This window comes from Panulirus ornatus, chromosome 3 (genome assembly GCF_036320965.1).
Source record: "Panulirus ornatus isolate Po-2019 chromosome 3, ASM3632096v1, whole genome shotgun sequence".
Taxonomy (NCBI): Eukaryota; Metazoa; Arthropoda; class Malacostraca; order Decapoda; family Palinuridae; genus Panulirus; species Panulirus ornatus.
Genome location: NC_092226.1, coordinates 30209618 through 30231922, shown reverse-complemented (window position 1 = coordinate 30231922; position 22305 = coordinate 30209618). Strand labels below are relative to the sequence as shown.

At 44.0% G+C, this 22305-nt stretch overlaps 1 protein-coding gene across 1 annotated transcript; it reads left to right on the top strand.

Annotated features, from left to right (window-relative positions):
- The first annotated feature begins 414 nt into the window (after positions 1–414).
- LOC139761825 (uncharacterized) lies at positions 415–20307 on the top strand. Its single transcript, XM_071686343.1, has 8 exons — positions 415–545; positions 1190–1349; positions 5055–5164; positions 7319–7503; positions 10155–10347; positions 12806–13170; positions 16838–16923; positions 17093–20307. The coding sequence occupies exons 4-8, from the start codon at positions 7383–7385 to the stop codon at positions 17474–17476; spliced, it is 1149 nt and encodes a 382-aa protein (XP_071542444.1). The 5' UTR covers positions 415–545; positions 1190–1349; positions 5055–5164; positions 7319–7382; the 3' UTR covers positions 17477–20307.
- The last annotated feature ends 1998 nt before the right edge of the window (positions 20308–22305 follow it).

The following is a 22305-nucleotide window of genomic DNA, read 5'->3' as shown; positions in this document are numbered from 1 at the left end:
CACTTTACTTAGACTACTCAAAGGTTCACTATAGTTTTCTGTTACGTATGATATGATTTTTTGTTTCTGCAAAGTCAGCCACCGCTATCGTCCACCTTCTTGCTTGATTGTAATACCAGATCCCTGACCTCCCTACTTCACTCGCACTGCTCCGGTTGATTATAAGTGGGTCTGAACCAAATCATCTCGTGTTCTCAGTTGATTGGGCGTAAATATGATAATTACACTTACGATAGAATGTGAGGAGAGAGAAAAACAGTCTCGCTTAGTGGAGATATATTCTCAAATAGTACAGGTGATATTTTCTTGAAAAGTTAAGATCATTTCTGTTGCTGCAACAAAAACTAACAATGGTAATCTGGCGGTCTAGTGAGGGTGAGTCTGATGACGGTTGTTCTTCCTTCCCTCCGACAGACGTGCCCCAGGTGGAGCTGCGTCGTGGCCTCAACATTAACTTCGACGACATACAAGAGGGCGACGACGTCCTCTTCAGCTGCAACGTGAAGGCCAGTCCTCCTGCCACGGACGTCGAGTGGTTACATGATGTAAGAAATGCGAGGAAGGAAGAGAGGGAGGAGACAAGAATGAGAAAGGAAGACAGGAAGGGAGGGTGGGGACAAGAATGAGAAAGGGAGACAGGAAGGAAAAGAGGGAAGGGACAAGAATGAGAGAAGGAGGGAGGAAGGAACAGAGGGAGGATGGGAGGGGACAAGAATGAGAGAGGGAGACAGGAAGGGAAGGAGGGGACAGGAATGAGAGAAGGAGACAGGAAGGAAAAGAAAACGATCAGGAAGATTGGAAATGGTGAGAGACAAGGAGGAAGCAAGGGGGCGGGGAGGAAACACAACACATGGAAGGGATGACTGTAACGAGACAGTAGGAGAGGGAAGGGGAAGACAGGCAAGTGACAGAACCATCAGGAGAAAATGTGTCCCTCTGCGATCACTCGGCTGGAGGGGAGCCAGTCCAGTTTTCTGTTAGATTTATGGTTTGATTATATGATTTTCCCTTAAACATAGTTCCATTTTGCTAACAATTTAACAGCTCAGTGTTTAAAAGATCAGGTTTATTGTACTTTAGGGAAAAATGACACACAGGAGATTGACAGAATAAGACATCAGAGAATCAGATACGTTACTAACAGTACTGCAGAAGGTTGCGACTCTCACTGGTCCACATTCTTCCTCAGGGACAAGTGCTGCTCACAGACACGACTGCGGGCGTGCATGCCAGTGCCTCTACACTGGTGCTACAGGAGGTCACTCGGGAGGCCTCGGGCCAATACAACTGCAACGCCTCCAACCCTGTAGGCGCATCCACCTCCAACACCCTTCACCTTCAGGTCAAGTGTAAGTGACTCTCTCTCTCTCTCTCTCTCTCTCTCTCTCTCTCTCTCTCTCTCTCTCTCTCTCTCTCTCTCTCTCTCTCTCTCTCTCAGGGTTCACTGTTATGTCTACTTCCAATTATCAAAATCTACCATTTATTAACGTGTTGGGTTGTGTCTCCATCAGCTGTCAAGGTGTAGTGTCAAATTAGACAAATGTGTGTAGTGGAGGAGGTTAGCAGGTGCAGAAGCATTCAGTATATTGAGTATAGAGTTACCGACGTGTACTTCGATACCGTGGTACTGGAATCTGTCGTACTTTTGGGAAGATATTAGTACATGAAGTCGTGACTGCTGTACATGTCTTAGGGTTACAGCATTTGTAATTGAGTAAATTACGTGGAGGTTTGCCAGGAGGCGTTCGACATTCTTGCAGATGTATTACATCTGTGTCCTCGGTAACGACCTTGTGTGGTGGGGATCAGAATTTATCTTTTGATGGAAGGGGCAGTGTTGCAGCTGAGTATTCTGATGTCACTAAACTGTTGAGCAATGTTTCTCTTGGCTATTTTTCTTGAAAAGTTACTTTGATGTCCCTGATGATGTTGATGTCAATTCTTTCACAGATTTAACTTTATACCGAGTCAGTACACAGTTTCTTAGATTGCCGGTAACTCCAGGATGACAGAACAGGTCTCTCATTCCTTTACTATTGCCGTATTTAGAGACTGTATTCTTTATCAGATTTACAACTTCTCTTTCATTACACTATTATCTTCACTGTGTAAGGCACTACAATTTACTGTATTTCCTGACACTGATACATTTTTTCTCATATTTTTTTTTTTGTTGCACAATAACTTTCTCACTTACCTCCCACAATTTCTCTCAAAATCCATCGATATATTAGAACACATCAGACTTCCTGTCGTGACCTTATTCAGGTATTCCTATCACCTGTCGGTGCATAGCATCCCTCTCACTTAGGACCTGACACTTCACACAGAACACATCGATAAACTCACGTTAAGTTTGCCTCGCTATCACCTTGTGCAGATGCTCCTATTACCTGCTGGCGTGCGTCAACCTTATCACTTATCACTTCGCATTTTCTCACCAAACGCTTCAACAAGTTTGTGTTGAACTTCGATAGTTTTAAATACTTTTTTCATTCTGCTTTTGTATTTTTTTATCATATATTTTTGAACTTCAATAATCACTTCATATTTTTTTTTTTTTTCTCTGTCACTGTTGTCCACAATGTGTTGCTTAGGTTTGGCGAGTGGTCCCTTGTGTCTGCGGGGAAAACTCCCCTGTTTCCACGCCCTGCCAGGAGTTATCATCTTTGGTCAGGGTCACGGAGTTCGGCCAGCGCCGGACGGGCTAGGGAGAGGTGGCGGAGGGGAGTGGATGTCTGCTGTGGTTGCTCATTCGGTCGCTATAGTGGATGTGTCCGCTAAGGACAGTCTAGACGCCACTCCTTGAATCCAGGCTGCTTAGAGTTTAAGCATTTTTCTATTACCGTCACCCAGTTCTTCAAGTTTTCCTTGCGTGTTCATGTTGAATAGCGCTCTGCGCATATGCCATATTGAGCTCAGCCGTCACGGAGGGCGATAGATGTCCACTCTGTGATAACGGAAGGCGACACGATGAGAACGACTGATACGCCATCATTTTTTCGATGTTATCGTCACACATGGAAGAGTAAGAATAACATATATGTCACACATATTGGAAAAAGTGATCGTGCAATGCTCGTGTCTGAATGTATGGTGAATGAGGATGTAACAAGAGGGGACATGAGGCCAGACTCATTGAAGAGATATAGTATATGGTAATTGAACAGAAAACAGTTTCTAGGGCAACTTAAGCTGTAGAATGGAGTTCAGTAGCCAGGAACCAAGGCAGTTGGGAGAATAAGCGCCCTCAGGGTCAAATACAGAGTTTCCATCAAAGATGTTAGAAAGTGAAGGAGCTTCGTGATATGTTTTGGGAAAGATGTAGGCGACACACGAACCAGCATATGAGAGCAAGACACGACTGTAGCAGGATAAGAAAGAAGGAACTGAGAAACTTTGAAAAAAAAACAAACTTGTGGACAAGGCGAGGGAATACTCCAGGACTTTCCGATAAATTCATTAGGAGTGCATTGTCTTGAAAAAGCAGCTCGAAAGGCGAAAGGATTCAGAGGAAAGAGTTTGAGGAGATGATGGAAGGATATACGAGGGTATGAACATGTTCAAAAATGTTTTCACAGTAGAAGACTCCGTAACCCCAACACTAGTTAAATGGACTGGGGAAGAGGTACTAGAAAGTACTGAAGTATATTGCCAAGACATAGACAGAATACTAAAGGATTTTTGACCCAAATGAGGCTCGTGGCTCTGATGAAGATTTCTTTATATACTGAGGATATGTGCAGACTCACTTGACACATCGCTTGAATTATTATTGTTCCAGATGACGCTGACAAAAGGGTATAGTGCCAAGAGAGTGGAAAAGAGCAAATGCCATATCTGTATGATTATATACAACAGAAAGGTGAGCAGGAGGAAGTGTTGAACTGGAGACTACCCTCGCTGACAAGTGTGATCTGTAAGGTACAGGGAAAGATAATGAGAGGTTCAGGTGATGAGCCACGCCACCCTACCTAAGGGTCGTACCGTCCAGTTCAAGGAATAAGGAGACTTAATCCCCTCCCACGCGGTGATATAACCCAGGGTGGAATAGAACTCCACCCAGAATGGACTTAACCCAGGGTAGACTTGATCTACTTTCAGGTTGGACTTAATGTACATCCAGGGTGGACTTGATCTACACGGACTTAATCTACACCCAGGGTGGACTTAATCATACCAGGGTGGACTTAATCTACACCCAGGGTGGACTTAATTACACCAGGGTGGACTTAGCTTCACCTAGGATGACTTATGTATTCTCCTGTCTTAGTTTCCCTTCGTCTATCACTCCTGCATCCTGGAGACCATTTTGACTTGTCTCTGAATCACCATGATAATCCCCTAGTGTGCTTGAATTCCAGAATTAATCCTCTGTTGTGCCAGAATCCCTTGGTAATCCCCTGTTGTGCAGAATCCCTTGGTAATCCCCTGTTGTGCCAGAATCCTTTGGTAATCCCCTGTTGTGCAGAATCCCTTGGTAATCCCCTGTTGTGCCGGAGTCCTTTGGTAATCCCCTGTTGTGCCAGAATCCTTTGGTAATCCCCTGTTATGCAGAATCCCTTGGTAATCCCCTGTTGTGCCGGAGTCCTTTGGTAATCCCCTGTTGTGCCAGAATTCTTTGGTAATCCCCTGTTGTGCAGAATCCCTTGGTAATCCTCTGTTGTGCCAGAATCCTCTGGTAATCCTCTGTTGTGCAGAATCCCTTGGTAATCCCCTGTTGTGCCAGAATCCTCTGGTAATCCTCTGTTGTGCAGAATCCCTTGGTAATCCCCTGTTGTGCAGAATCCCTTGGTAATCCCCTGTTGTGCAGAATCCCTTGGTAATCCCCTGTTGTGTCAGAATCTCTTAGTAATCCCCTGTTGTGCCGGAATCCTTTGATAATCCCCTGTTTTACCAGAATCCCTTGGTAATCCCCGTTGTGATAAAATCCCTTGGTAATCCTGTTCTTCCCACCTCACTTGTCATCACTAACTTCTCCCCTGCTCCCCACGGTCATCCAGCGATGTCTGACTTCTTCCCACCGCTAACCTCCCCATATCTGATCCCAACAGTCGCTCCCGTGTGTGCCCAGGGGATAAAGGCGGTGATTCCCGCGACAGGCCCAGGTCCAGGTGGTCGTCCCATGCCTCGTGGACGCTCATCCTCCACCAACTTCCTTCAGGTAAGAGACGGGTATTGTGGGTCGTAGGTGGGGCAGGTGGGCGGGTCTAGTCCCTGTAGTGGGTGCAGAAGGGCGAGCCTAGTCCTTGAAGGGGGTGCAGGTGGGCAGGGGTTAGACCTCTTAGGGGGTACAAATGGGGAAGGGGTCGTTCTCGTAGGGAGTATAATAGGCAGAAGTAGTCCTCGTAGGTGATGCAAGTGGGTAAGGGTAGCTCTAGCAGGGGTGCAAATGAGCAGGGGTTAGACTTCGTAGGAGGTGCAGGTAGGCAGGGGTATCTCTCGTAGGGATAAGAGGTAGGCAGGCAAGGGTAGGCTTCGTGCAGGGTGTAGGTGGTCGGGGTATCTCTCATCAGGCAGGGGTCCAGGTAGGCCTGAGGTAGCCACCGCACGGAGTAATGGTGGGCACTGTCTTCGCAGGGGGTGGAGGCTGGCAGGGAGGCCGTGGGTGGTGCTGGTGAGAAGGAAGGGTACAGGAACATAGAGGGGCAGGGAATAGGTAGAGATTGGTGGTGCGTGACGAGAGGCGGGGAGAGATTACAGGCTGGGGGTAATGGGGTGGGGAGGTAACAAGGTTAGGGGAGTGGTGGGTAGTGGGCAGTGAGATATTAGAGGGACTTGGGATAATGATGATGGCTGGATGGGGAGGCGGGGCAATGTTTGGCCAGGATGAGGTTAGGGTACCATGGGATTACAGGGCAGGAGACAGTGTGGTCATTATGTTTGTCTCATCGTAGATTATAAATGCACACACACACACACACACACACACACACACACACACACACACACACACACACACACACACAAGACGAGTCATGACTTGAGAAAGTTTCAGAACTCGTGTGTCATTACCACGACAAAAACTTGTCGGTGAAAACGGCAACAAAATAATACACTTTAGTCTCCGGAGGTGAAGGACGCTTCCGCCTCAGTACGAATTACCACAAAGAAATAAGAATTAGAGTCTCTGAATTCCTCAGTGTGTCTACGTCATGTTATGCTGTGCTGTAGGGCTGTGGCTCGAATGATTCTAGTGAGAATCTGATACAGAATATTGTTAGTCATCAGGTAACAGTTTACCATCTTTCATCATCGCCAGAAAGACTGTCCTCTTTGCCCGTGGCCATCTAGAGACCAGGTGGTGTGCAACACTGACATATTCGTGGGTGTTGTGAACCAAGTGTTGTGATTAGGTACTAAAGTGATCACTGTACTTGAGGACGACCCATTGAGTGAAAGGTCGTACCCTCATATTTCAACACAGGTCAGCACCACATCTGGGCCAACATGCGCATACCCACGTGAATGAATTTCCTAAGTGCAAATACATTTATAAAATGGTCATCAAATATGTGGTGTGTTTATGTTGTGTAGTCTCTCACTGATAGTGTTTTTCCCGTTTCTCTGTGGATGGAATTAGCTATGTACAACTAAAGGCCCAACACTACAGCCTGGGAAAGGTTGGGGACACCATTGCTACTTAGCATCCAGTAACGTAGCAGTATTGAGTCCAGATGAATACCTAAAACTAGTAACTTCGCCATTAACGAGCGAATGCAGTATGTGTCCCTCTACATTGTCAGTCACCATCATGTTAACTATGGAGACAAACCAACAAATTCATCTCTGTTACACCCTCTTACACCCTCAGTAACCTAAATTGAATGGAAAGGCCTTTAACCACACCCTTGCATATCGCAGCAAATATCATCTGTACTACACTCTCCTCTTTACTACTTTACTTCAGTTCAGTGAAGTGCTATACCGTCACTGGTCAGGTCAAGAGCAGTAAATATAGACAACATAAACCTTCCTAGGAGGTGAACACCACTCATTTTGACCTCCTTCATAACCTGGACATCACTGGCCCTTGGCCTAACCCTAATAGGCCATTTCAAAGACGATCTTCACTATACACACCCTTCGGCAAGACCTGATCGTAACTGGTCAGGTGATAGACTGGAAAACATTTGGAGCCGCTGAAACAGACTTCATGAGTGAAGTCAAAAGCGTCACTGTGATTTAGGCGAAAGAAGCTCTATATTAGAAAGCATGAAAGTAATGAAAGATTATGGAGTTAATAGTATGTGTCCTCCCTCAGAGGAGGACAGACTTATGTCTCATTTACGTACCTAACACCTTCATTTTTGGTCAGGTGGACAATAAACGCCTCGGCTGGGGAGGTGGAGGTGCCCACGAGCCAGTACCACTGGGTGGGCATGAGGAGCGAACTGCTCCACACGCCTCCGGCCGACCATCACTACACACGACTGCGCTGCTGGGCCGCCAATCAGGTCGACGAACAGAGGAATCCCTGCGAGTTTTTTGTGGTGCCTGCACGTAAGGATCTCTGGTGTGAGGTTCTGTAAACTGTAACATGAAGGTTGATATAAAGAATTGGTTAGGTAGAGGGCAATGCTACAGTATTGTCACGTGTGCTGGACCTTATGTTTATGTTCTTTCTCCTTGTTCAGCTATATCAGTAAACTTCTTGCTCTCTCTCTCTCTCTCTCTCTCTCTCTCTCTCTCTCTCTCTCTCTCTCTCTCTCTCTCTCTCTCTCTCTCTCTCTTCCTCATTACTACAAGCTTCTTCAGCCGGCCTATGACCGGCCTTGAACCTTGCTCTTATAGAAGCATCGATCATTTTGGGCCTCGAAGCTTCGAAAATCATAGACGCTTTAGTTGCCACATTTAGTCCACACAAACACATTGTCTTTATATATATATATATATATATATATATATATATATATATATATATATATATATATATATATATATAACTAGAATAAATGTGAGTAAAAGAAAGTCTAAAGAAAAAGCGAGGTAGAGGGACAGGTTAGCTTGGGTGTGAGTTTGGATGGAGAAAAATTGGCGGAAGTGAAGTGTTTTAGATATCTAGGAGTGTACATGGTAGCAAATAGAGCCATGTGAGGGGACTGACTTATAGGGTGGGTGAGGGGGCGAAGGTTTTAGGAGCTTTGAGGAATGTGTGAAAATAATGGTCGTTATCTGTGAGGACGATAATGGGTATGTTTGAAGGTATAGTAACCCTAACGATGTTATATGGTTGCGAGGCATTTGGTACGGGTGAAGAAACGCGGAGAAAGTTAGATGTGTTAGAAATGAAATGTGAGGACAATATATGATGTGCGGAGGTTTGATAAAGTAATAACAGGGCCAGAGAGAGGTGTGGCCATAACAGGGCAAGAGAGAGATGTGGCCATAACAGGGCCAGAGATAGGTGTGGCCATAACAGGGCCAGAGAGAGGTGTGGCCATAAAACGAGTGTGGTTGAGAGCTGAAATGGGTGTACTGAAATGGTTTGAACATATCGAGAGTGAGTGAGGAGAGGTTGATAAAGAGGATATATGTGTTAGAAGCGGAGGGGTCAAGGAGAATGGAAGGTTAAACTGGAGATGGAAGGATGAGTGATAAAGATTTTGAGTGCTCGGGGCCTGAACATGCAGGAGGGCGAAAGGCGTGCACGGGATAAAGTAAAATGGAACGATGTGGTATGCAGGGGGCGATGTGCTGTCAGTGGACTCACCCACGGCATGTAAAGCGGCCGGGTATACCTTAGAAAGGTCTGTGGGACCTGGCTATGGATTGAGTGTTGTGTCAATGCACTGCACATGACGCTAGAGAAGGATTTGAGCGAATACAGCGTCTCTTCTTTTTTTCCTAGCGCTACCTCGCTATCGTGAGAAACTATGAACAAGTATGAAGAAATATATTTATTATCACCTCATGGCTTCTCCAGCCTAAGGGTGCGCAACATCCAGATCAGGGAAATGTAAACTCCTTTAAAGTGGTAAGAATTTTTGACGAGAGTGTATTTCCAGCCATACAGCCTCGCTAAAAGTGACTTTTCACTTGCGGTGTAACCTGTTTATCATGCTCTCTCTCTCTCTCTCTCTCTCTCTCTCTCTCTCTCTCTCTCTCTCTCTCTCTCTCTCTATATCTATCTATCTATATATATATATATATATATATATATATATATATATATATATATATATTGGGAGGTGAGTTTGAATGGAGAAAAACTGGAGGAAGTGAAGTGTTTTAGATATCTGGGAGTGGATCTGGCAGCGGATGGAACCATGGAAGCGGAAGTGGATCATAGGGTGGGGGAGGGGGCGAAAATTCTGGGAGCTTTGAAGAATGTGTGGAAGTCGAGAACATTATCTCGGAAAGCAAAAATGGGTATGTTTGAAGGAATAGTGGTTCCAACAATGTTGTATGGTTGCGAGGCGTGGGCTATGGATAGAGTTGTGCGCAGGAGGATGGATGTGCTGGAAATGAGATGTTTGAGGACAATGTGTGGTGTGAGGTGGTTTGATCGAGTAAGTAACGTAAGGGTAAGAGAGATGTGTGGAAATAAAAAGAGCGTGGTTGAGAGAACAGAAGAGGGTGTTTTGAAGTGGTTTGGGCACATGGAGAGAATGAGTGAGGAAAGATTGACCAAGAGGATTTATGTGTCGGAGGTGGAGGGAACGAGGAGAAGAGGGAGACCAAATTGGAGGTGGAAAGATGGAGTGAAAAAGATTTTGTGTGATCGGGGCCTGAACATGCAGGAGGGTGAAAGGAGGGCAAGGAATAGAGTGAATTGGATCGATGTGGTATACTGGGGTTGACGTGCTGTCAGTGGATTGAATCAAGGCATGTGAAGCGTCTGGGGTAAACCATGGAAAGCTGTGTAGGTATGTATATTTGCGTGTGTGGACGTATGTATATACATGTGTATGGGGGGGGGGGGGTGGGGCCATTTCTTTCGTCTGTTTCCTTGCGCTACCTCGCAAACGCAGGAGACAGCGACAAAGCAAAAAAAAAAAAAAAAAAAAAAAAAAAAAAAAAAATATATATATATATATATATATATATATATATATATATATATGTATATATATATATATATATATATATATATATATACCACGTTTCACTTCCTCCTCCTCCTGTGCAGCTCATGCAACACCTTGTTCCAGCCAAGCCAGTGGCGGTGTCCGAGTGTAGTGTGGGTGAGCCAGACACGTCGGAGGCGCCTCTCGTGGCCGCGCAGGTGAGCTGTGTGGCGGGAGAGGACGGAGGCCTCTCACAGACCTTCACCCTCCACGTTCAGGACCCGGACAACGAGACCACATCGCAGCACAATAACCAACCAGTCTTCACGGTAGAAAGGTGATGGTCAATGATTGTCTGGCTTTGTCATTGATATGGTAATAGGTTGTCCGATTTGTTTTTGTTGTGATTATGTGTTACGCTTATGTCTGTCCATAGTTATTCTTCTCTCTCTCTCTCTCTCTTTATCAGGCGTAAGAGACATTTGTTTTTTCCAGCCAATGCCATCGCGTGCCATTCCTTTACCCTGGGCTGATCGGCCGAAAATTTGGCAGGCACGGTATCTGCGCCCAGCTCGCCAAGACGCCGTTATTGTTATTATTATTATTATTATTATTATTATTATTATTATTATTATTATTATTATGTTCCCTAGCCGACCTGCTGCTACTCTTGACCACTTTGGGGATTAGTTCAGTAGAGCCATCTTCAGTACGGTCTCTACCTACTACAATACGTGTTAGTGACACACACACACACACACACATAGGCCTCCATGGTGTAGGGGTTAGCACTGCTGACCTAAGTCAACTCAGGCCAGCCCGGGTCCGACACAAATGAGGTCGAATCTTTGGCGTGGCAGTCGGCATACTGGACCCTAGTCAGATGTCCATCTTTCCCTCGTGGCTGGTCAGTGTATGGGTACGTACATGCTTTGAGCTGGTGTGTGTCTGTGTGTGTGGGGGTGGGTGGGTGTGTACATACATAGGAATGAAGACAAGGTACGTTAGATTTAAGAGACGGGGCAACACGAGTGTAAAACTCTCTCCCGTAACACAAATGGTTATTACACACACACTACGCCATTATTATCATTATCATAATAGAAACTAATAGCAATATTATTATTATTATTATTATTATTATTATTATTATCATTATTATTATTATTGTTGTTGTTGTTGTTGTTGTTGTTGCTCATCTTTTGTTATATGACGCTGTGCTCGGGTAAGTATTACCGGGTCTTCACCAGTCATGTTGAGGTAATTCGAAGCATTAGCGAACACAGGCCAGCTGTGGCCACCTTTCTGACGTGACGTTGTGTCAGTCTTCCGTCGGTACTCCAGATACCACTACTCAGTAACTTCTCTTTCGAATGTTCATTTGAAAATAGACATTAGTTGTGATGAAAGGCCTAACATCATATGTACATACAGACGCACACACACACACACACACGCGCGCACTTACATCTCCCTTTCAGACAGAAGCAGCGAGACGCTCCTTTCTTGGAGATGGTATGATCCTGATAATGGAGGATTATATTGATAAGGATACAGACGGTAAGTGTAGATGCTCATGGAGAGTGAAGAAGTAGTGGTCAAGAGCAGCTTAGTAGGTTTAGAAATTTAGAGGAAAAAGTGGCTGAACGTAATGGGGGAATACATGAGGAGCTGAATGATAAGTTCAAAAGCATTTTCACAATGAACATGATTAATATTCCAGTACCAGTAACATGGGATGGGTGATAAGTCTTGGGAGATATTGAAACTCCAGCAACAAGGTTTGCAGAAAAGTCGTGGAAGATTCTGAAACACCAACAAAATGGCATTGGGAGTAAGTCTTAGAAGACATTGAAATTGACGTAAATACCTTGAAATACCTTGACCCGTATGAGGCTGATGGTCTATACATGCTGAAAGAAAATGCGGACACATCACTAGGCCTCTTCGAAATATTGTTGACCATGTTGCGAGAGAAAAGTGCCATTCCAAATGGCTAGATGAGGACAGAAGTCGTCCCTTTCTTAAAAAGGGTGTTTTGAAATTGCGCTGTATTCCTACCAAGTGCCAATTGTAGTTGATACATTACAAATATATGACAGAGGGAGTTTCGTCTTAGACGAAACAGATAGATGGATGGTGTGTTCGTGGACCACCACAAAGCGCTTGACACTAAACCATACCTGAGGCTGGTCAAGAAGCTGGATGTTCAGGCAGGAATGAGATGCAGACTCTTGTACTAGATAGATTCCTTTACTGGAAGGGAACGATGGACGCAGGTTAGAGAAGCATTCTCGAAGTGGGCTGAAGTCACTAGTGGGGTGCCGCTGGGCTCGGTCTTAGGTCCGCTGCTACTCCTGGTGTACGTCGATAACTCGCCTGATGGATAGGACTTTTTATTTGAACATGTTTACGGATGATATCATGATTGTAGAAGGAGTACAGAATGATGGCGAATGCCATCCAGACACATTCCAAAGTCATTCTTACAAATTGATGATTAAATTCAAATCGCAATGTAATGCGGAAAGTAAGCAGTGATAGAACGCCTCGGCGCTTCTATTATGTAACGGGAAATTAGCCAGTGTCTGACTAACTTGTCGCCAGAGCTCATCACCAGGAGAACTGGTGAGGAGAGAAACTCTGCCGACAAATGTTACAATCGCATTTATGTACATGTTTCTCAGGTCTTGTCACCACACACACACACACACACACACACACACACACACACACACACACACACACACACACACAAGGTCCCACAGCAAGCTAACTCTGGGTTCGTGTGACAGGCTGAGGATGGGCGTTCCTTACTTGCTGACGGTGACGGTGGCCAGCGCCCTGGGTGCCAGCCCTCCCTACACCTTCAGTGTCATTTTCAACGACACGACAGAAGCCACCAGCTCCTCCGCCGTCAACAACACTACAGAAGCCAGCTCCTCCGCCGTCAACGATACGACAGAAGCCAGCTCCTCCGCCGGGCAGGTTGCTCCTCCGGATGCCTCCAACTGGTTCCTGCTGGTGCTGTTCATGGTGGTAGCCTGGACGGCGGTGCAGGCGTGCCCTTGCTTCCTGCTGGGTGGTGTTCTGATATGGATGTACCTCAGACGTCGCCCACCCCGCAACCATCCTCACCCTCACGCCTTGACCAATGGAGGTGACGTAACTTTTGATTGTTGGTGTGTGTGTGTGTGTGTGTGTGAGAGAGAGAGAGAGAGAGAGAGAGAGAGAGAGAGAGGAGAGAGAGAGAGAGAGAGAGAGAGAGAGAGAGAGAGAGAGAGAGAGAGAGAGAGAGAGAGAGAGAGAGAACTCGTGACTACCGGGAGGAAGCCCCACACTGTCTTCTTTCATTTCCATCATACGACTGTTTTCGATTGTCATCGTATTCACCTCCTCTTCACTTTGCATCTTCCGTATGTCCAATACTCTTGTTTGCTATCGAAATATATCCTTACATTTTTCCAATCCTTCCTTTGCTGAGTTTTTGATCGTCTGGTAGGAAGGTTCGCTTGCTTCAAAGAAACGTTTATGATCAACTTCATCGAACTCGTCAAGGAATGCTGTGACCAGATCTTCCCTAAACCTCCTCTTGCCTCGTAATGTTGGTTAAGTCAGGGACGCTTTGCTCTGCCTTAAGTCATATACCTTTGTTAAGGTACTTGAGTTTTGTCGCCCGACTGTGGACTCTCTCTCTCTCTCTCTCTCTCTCTCTCTCTCTCTCTCTCTCTCTCTCAGGTGAATATCATCCCAAATATTTCCTTGTTCGTACATTTCAGTGATACTTTGGCTCGCATCATTCAGTCTTTCCAACATGGTTTTGATGAAAAATTTTAGTATTGCGTTTACCCAGTCTCATCCCAGAAGTGGACTACGCTGCTTTGGTTCCTGTAAGGTCATAGTCGTCATGACCCGCGCTGTTCTCTGTGGTCTTCGTCACTTCATGAAGAGTATTGTCTTACGTAATCATTCACATGACCAGTGCTAGAGCGTGTCCAGGTCTTCCAGTAAGCTGTCATAAGCAGGAACAGGTTTTACATCTTTCGTCAGCTTAACATCATCCACAAAGGTATAGGTGTGAGGAGATCACATCTTGTCATTTTCCTCGAAGTTGAAATTCATGGTTACAGAGACACTCTACCCTACTCAAGGTGTAGTTCCTGTCTCTTGAACGACCTTGATTGTATCTTGAGCATTTGTGTTTGCTCAGGTTCTTCGTATCTCTCGATGGATCATAACACTTATCAAAACAATCAGTCCTTCCCATTGTATACTATCTGGCTGGACCATCATGTTTGCCACGTTCTAAAGTCGGGCGCATACCACTCGCCAATACCCCACCACGTATTGTGGTTCCCTCTATTGGCGATGCAACGGACCAATGTTTCATCATTGCCACGGACGCCAGTATCAGCAGTGACTTGATTAATCTGGAATTATGAACGTTTGAAATGTGATCTATTTACAGGAGAAAGAGCACCACCTGCTGTAGGAGATATGACGTTAATCAAAATTGTTTTGTAAAGGTGAAAGTATATAGAAACACGAGGAGAAACCTGTCAATTATTTTGGTCGTATTCGACAAACAATAGGATTTGGTAAACAAATATACCATAACATTTGTATTTTGATAATGAGATTAGTAATAATTACTGCAGCACGATTATTTCCATGATGAACTTCATTGTTAATAATACGTTTATAATAAGTTGGATGGACTTACGTGATGCAGCGTTTAGCGTTCACAACAATGACGCGATCACGAGCTGAGTTAGTGACGTAACGCTCAGTCTCTAACTGTCATGTGTAATACTTCGAAACCACAACTCCTTATCCACATCCACGCCTCACAAACTTTGCTATGGTTTACCCAAGACGTTGCCAGACTCGAACACACCCGACCTCCATTCGGGTAGTCACATGTTTACCAAATGGTGTCCTAGCTACGTCTCTTCGTTGTATATCAGCTGACTGTTATATTTCTTTGTTGTATCTCCCCTGATGATGTGAGTATTACACGAAAATGCACTTAGGAACTTAAAGTGTTTCGTTTTCCCTGTGGACTCATAGGAATATATATATATATATATTCCTGGAGGAAGTGAAGTGTTTTAGATATCTGGGAGTGGATCTGTCAGCGGATGGAACCATGGAAGCGGAAGTGGATCATAGGGTGGGGGAGGGGGCGAAAATTTTGGGAGCCTTGAAAAATGTGTGGAAGTCGAGAACATTATCCCGGAAAGCAAAAATGGGTATGTTTGAAGGAATAGTAGTTCCAACAATGTTGTATGGTTGCGAGGCGTGGGCTATGGATAGAGTTGTGCGTAGGAGGATGGATGTGCTGGAAATGAGATGTTTGAGGACAATGTGTGGTGTGAGGTGGTTTGATCGAGTAAGTAACGTAAGGGTAAGAGAGATGTGTGGAAATAAAAAGAGCGTGGTTGAGAGAGCAGAAGAGGGTGTTTTGAAGTGGTTTGGGCACATGGAGAGAATGAGTGAGGAAAGATTGACCAAGAGGATATATGTGTCGGAGGTGGAGGGAACGAGGAGAAGAGGGAGACCAAATTGGAGGTGGAAAGATGGAGTGAAAAGGATTTTGTGTGATCGGGGCCTGAACATGCAGGAGGGTGAAAGGAGGGCAAGGAATAGAGTGAATTGGAGCGATGTGGTATACAGGGGTTGACGTGCTGTCAGTGGATTGAATCAAGGCATGTGAAGCGTCTGGGGTAAACCATGGAAAGCTGTGTAGGTATGTATATTTGCGTGTGTGGACGTGTGTATGTACATGTGTATGGGGGGGGTTGGGCCATTTTTTTTCGTCTGTTTCCTTGCGCTACCTCGCAAACGCGGGAGACAGCGACAAAGTATAAAAAAAAAAAAAAAAAAAAAAAAAAAAAAAAAAATATATATATATATATATATATATATATATATATATATATATATATATATATGGTTTGAGCCAGTTACCCATTTTATCAACCAACCTTAAGAGGTGGCTGAACAGTTGGGTTGAATGTGGATCGACTGCCGCAACCAGGATTCGAACTTATGTGCGATTCGACTTGTGTGCTCAACCTTGGGCCGCCAGTGAATATGTAACGGTCTAGAACGCTACACCACGGAGATCTATCATATACACATATCTGTATATCTTTAACATGTAATGAACATATGGAATAGATAATAAGGATTTACCTCTTGCGCCCCGAGGATTCTAAATCCGGTCCTAGCGCGTAACTGTCCAGTACACCAACCACTGGACCACGAAGAGACTATTGCTTTCCGTCTTTGGCCAACCGATGGCCCATGAAATCCCCCGTCACATCAAGTGGCCTGAAGCGCAAGGGGAAGCCGGCGTCCGCACGGGTCGCTGATAACATGAGTCAATCCTCCAACATGTACCGCTCACAGGGAGTAGATGATCCCGGTCGGTCACTCGGTCCTCCCGGGTTGATCCGAGATGGAAAGCTTCTGTCGTCTCGTGATCCAGTGGTTAGCGTTACCGGCCTGCTATCCTCTGTTCTCTGAAACTATGATGTGTCCCAGAAAAGTGTCTCCTCCGTAGACAGTCATCTGTCTGTTTTCTGATCATCGTTTCCAGCTTATTTTTTATATTCTCTTTTACAAACCACTCACTTTAGCGAGACAAGCCTAAGTGTGTATGAAATGTGTTTGTGTGTGTGTGTGTGTGTTTGATAATCAGTGTGTATTAGTACATCTTTTAACTTTTGATGATCATGAATTTTAAGTTTCAAAAGATGGAACTATAGTTTTCCCCCTCAAGAGTTGATATCGGTTCCTCTGACTTGCTCTTCCCTCGTCAGACCCCACCAGGGAGGTTTTGCTGAAGCCGCCAACGAGCAATGGATCTTACCAACCTTTCGTGAGGTCTTCTACTCCCGTCGACCATGTAACTCTCCATCCTGATCACCCGTTGTTTCATCATCGCATATTTTTTCCGATTTACGATGACACATGATCATTATAACTGTGGATCTATAACCCTTTTGTAAATAAAACAGCCTAAACAGGGAAATAGGAAGATAGTGAGGTTAATTCTGTCTTTGTCTAACTTGCAGATCGACGTATATCTTGAGAGAGAGAGGAACAGGTTTCGCTTGATGGGAAATGCGCCTCGAGCATCCTTAGATTCGCTAGAGCTGAGCACTGCTCCTCCCTCCGTCTACAGTGATCCGTTGAGGTCTTTGCAGCCCTCGCCCTTCATTGTGGATCCCGGCCCTGAGACACTGGTGGTAGGCGGCGGCGGAGAGACAAGAAATTCGGGGCGAGAAACATCGAGACCAGCAGGTAGTGAGGGAGTATCTCTACTAGCAGCAGAAGGAGGAGGAGACGCGACGCGAGGGGTGGTAGGAACAACGGAATTTGAAGGAGGGGCAGCAGCAGCGACTGTACCTCCAAGAGTAGTACCCCTTTTGGAGACCTCCCTTGACGACGATATGTAGCCGGCCGGCTATGTTCTTGTGCCGCGCTAATAGTTACTGCTACCTGCAGGAATATCGTACACTGACCCGCAAAGTAACGTTCTCGGTTGTCGGCTCATTTATGATTAGTGAGTCTTGTGTTTTGACCGAGAAGTCTGAACTGTTGCGATGCGATCCAAATTCGTCTGCACGAGTTAACCTCCATAAACGCCCGCGGAACTTTTCGAGGCAGACAGACAATTGATTTATGGAGCGACTGACTCCATATTTAATGCTTGGCTCAGCTATTGCTCCTACGACTAAATAAAGATTGCTTGATATATGCATCAGTTATGTATATATATATAAAACTGTGCCGTTAAGATTTTTTTTCGACACAGGAGAGTTAACAAATAACGTGAGAATGACTAAAATGTGTATACTTAAGCGCCGACATTTTGTTTGCCAGTGACCATAAGAATATATCAACTTCGTAGAAACTTCAGCCAGACTTACTGGATGACGTGGACCAACAGTGTCCAGATTCTCTTTGGTAAAGGTTTAAAGACAGATGTACGAGGTCGATCGACCACCAGAGTGTGAACACCACTGAATGATCATTCGGGTCTTCAACGAGACTGCGAACACGCAGTGATGTCTAAGGGTACTGACATAATGAACCTGTTGCTATAACTTTGTTGGTATTTGAATATTGAACCAAATATCTCATTCATGATACACCAGCTCAAAACTTTGTGAGTTAATGAACGAGAAAATGAATCTCCTGACCCATCGAGCCATACATTACCATCTTTTACCTACTCACACAGATTTATGAATTGATGTCTTTCATTGATTCATGAATCATACTTAACCAAATACGTGATCTATCATAACTTCTCGAAATATCTTATGATGTAGTTTCCAACTTGGAAGTCAAAGTGCCAGTTTTGTTCTGATGATGATGATATGTACAAGGAATTTCAGGACTGTTTTGGAAGGACCACCTGACAGATTGTTATGACCTTTACCAAGACATTATTGCAGCAGGGACGAGCAAGTAGCTCCACAGCTTCAACAATCTCTCCTTTACCCAAGTGCCTCCCAGATGACCTTGAACCATCGTCCATCAACCGTGAATTACTGTTAAGTGCCATTAATGTCCATCAGCCTATTGTGTGATGTTTTCCGCACACCAGTGTCCTGTATGTTGTACACACAGCAGTGTCCTGTATGTTGTACACACACCAGTGTCCTGTATGTTGTACACACACCAGTGTCCTGTATGTTGTACACACACCAGTGTCCTGTATGTTGTACACACACCAGTGTCCTGTATGTTGTACACACACCAGTGTCCTGTATGTTGTACACACACCAGTGTCCTGTATGTTGTACACACAGCAGTGTCCTGTATGTTGTACACACACCAGTGTCCTGTATGTTGTACACACACCAGTGTCCTGTATGTTGTACACACACCAGTGTCCTGTATGTTGTACACACACCAGTGTCCTGTATGTTGTACACACACCAGTGTCCTGTATGTTGTACACACACCAGTGTCCTGTATGTTGTACACACACCAGTGTCCTGTATGTTGTACACACACCAGTGTCTTGTATGTTGTACATACACCAGTGTCCTGTATGTTGTACACACACCAATGTCCTGTGTGATGTACACACACCAGTGTCCTGTATGTTGTACACACACCAGTGTCCTGTATGTTGTACACACACCAGTGTCCTGTATGATGTACGCACACCAGTGTCCTGTATGATGTACACACACCAGAGTTTCGGATGTTGTACATGCATGAGTGTTCCATATGCTGTATACACAAGTGTTTTGTATGTTGAGTACACAAAACAGCGTTCTGCATGTTGCATTCACACCCCAGTGTTCCGTATGTTGCGTTCGTACACCTGTCTTGCGTATACTGCATACACACACCATAGTGTTCCGTGTGTTGCATACACACACCACTCTTACGTATGTTACATACACACACACCAGTGTTCCGCATGTTGCATATATACACACCAGTGTTCCGTATGTTGCATACGCACCATTGTCCCGTTTGTTTCATACATCAGTGTTTCATATGTCGCATACACACTTCAGTGTTCCGTACGTTACATGCACACACCATTGCTTCGTATGTTGCGTACACACAACAGTGTTCCGTATTGTGCATACACACACCTGTGTTCCGTATCTTACACACACACACACACACACCAGTGTTACGTATGTTACACACACACCAGTATTCCGTATGTTGCATACACATGCCAGTGTTCCGTACGTTGCATACACACGCCAGTGTTCCGTATGCTGCATACACAGCAGTGTTCCGTATGTTACATACACACATCAGTTTTCCGTATGTTACACGCGCCAGTGTTCCGTATGTTGTATACACACCAATGTTCCATATCTTGCATACACACAGCAGTGTTCTGTATGTTGTATGAATACAACAATATTCCGTATGTTGCATACACACTAGTGTTCCATATGTTGCATGCACTCACCAGTGTTCTGTATTGTACTCATATCAGTGTTCCATATGTTGCATACGTGCACCCAGTGTTCTGTATCTTACATACACTCACAGTGTTCTGAATGTTGTGGAAACACAGTGGACACCAGTGTTCCGTATGTTGCATACACACACCAGTGTTCCGTATGTTACAGAGACACAGCAGTGTTCCGTACGTTGCACACAAAATATTTATATAATAACTACTTATGCTCTTTGCTTTAACTCCATTATTTAATTCCTCTGTATATACACATTCATGATGAAGCTCACGTGTTACTTGTACAAAGTGAAAATCAGTTTGTAAAATAAAAAATAAAGTATCTTGTGTCTCCACTGTGTAATCCTCCTTTTTATATGTGGTATAGTAAAGAACTAGTAGTGTCCAGCATACATACACAAACACATGAAAATACCTATACATAAACGTATACGAAAATAATACATGGACGCTTATCCTTTGTTGTCACATGTTACCAGAGAGGTAATCTTCAGTGTTCATCAGAGTTTTTCCAGGTGAGGTAACGTAACGTAACGTCAGTCTTCTCGACACTAAGTCAGTGTCTCGTGATAGAATATTTTGTTCTGAACCTAGTGTTGTGAAGCGGTTATTTGCATGTGCTAATTATATCTTGCCATACAATTCCCAAGTCTTTTTAAGAATATTGTCTGATGTGTCATATTTTTAACTACATTGTATCCTAAGCAAATATATATACATGCTCTCTGACGTACAGAAATATGGAACGCACTTAGGAGTACCAAGAGATTTTAGAAGCCTTCCTCTGAAGACGAGCGGTGACAATGTTGATTTTACGTTATGTAAGGTGAGGCTTAGTAAAGAAATAGATGAATATTTGACAAATAATAGGGAGAGAGATTAATAGGCGAATGGAACAAGCTGCAGAGTGAGACAATAAACATTATTACGGAAATTTTTATAATAACATAATAATAACATCTATAATAACATCTTGATAATTGAAACTGAATCGTATGAACGACTCGGCCGCTTGTTGTGTCTGCATTTTAATGTATTTTACGTTGATCACAGAGACAAAGGCAACATGATGCAATATGACACCTAAAGTAGGGAAAAGTGACGTAACCTGGCTGTTACACCGACCAAAGTAGCGCTAATTACGCCAATACGGTCGGTATCTTGCCTTTGTTTACATTCGTGGGAGGGATGCCATATATGTCTAAATTAGTTACAATTATCAACCGACTGATTATATCAGGACACACTTATTACTATTGACTGATAAGTGTAGCAAAATTACTATTGTACTTATAGCAGTAGTAAATGATTTATTTAGATGATCCAGTGACTGTAACGGCTCGATATTCGAACTAGTCGTTCGTAAGGCCCGTCCAAGCCTCCCATAACGTATTGCCAATATTGGAAGCATGCTCAGTGCTCCCCAAACCTTGGAGGAGTGAAGGCACGGAGAGTGTGTTTGTGATTTGTGATGACCTCGCGAAAGCCAATTGAAAGACAATGCTGACACCTTTGTGACCATATTACTGACTCGAACCTCTGGAAAGTGCGTCAATTTAAGTGTGTATGAGGCTGTTAATTGTTGATATGGCTCAACTTAGATGCAACAGGAAAACTGTAGAGCAATTGTGATTTATTGTTAACAATAACGAGATGAAATATGTAGTGACAGAAAAAGGAAATGTATTCATTGATGATGCAAGCATATTTCTGGACGAAAATCAGTTGATTTAGGTCGGTGATCTTCCCTGACTGTGTTGGGAAAAAGTATACTTTGAAAGCTCCACTCTTGGGCAAATATTATGTGACTAGTGATCAGCATTTGGTGAAACTAGCTAAAATTAGTTATTAGTAATGAAAAACTGATGAAACATTGGCATATGTAATAATATTTGACTTTAGTATAAGACAACTTTCATAGAATATATATATATATATATATATATATATATATATATATATATATATATATATATATATATAACTGAAAATTGTGATTAGAAGATTTTTATAGCGATTGTTGGCTCCATCTGTTCAGCAGGAGCCGGCCGGAGGAAGGTAAGTAACTTGATTACTGTTTATAAACTTATTTTGGCCATAATATTTCTACTAATTGTGGGTGATTATGTCCAGTGCTGCTCGTCGATCATGGTCCACCAAACTGGAAGTTACACGGTGGAAGATGCTTGACGGTAATGTTTTTCTCTGAGTATTGGTTGTGTGGAACTTTGTTTAGTTGATCGTGTTCTATCTGATTACGTAAAACACCATTATCATTTTGTAGATTATTATCATTATTATTGTCTATTTTGTCATTATTTT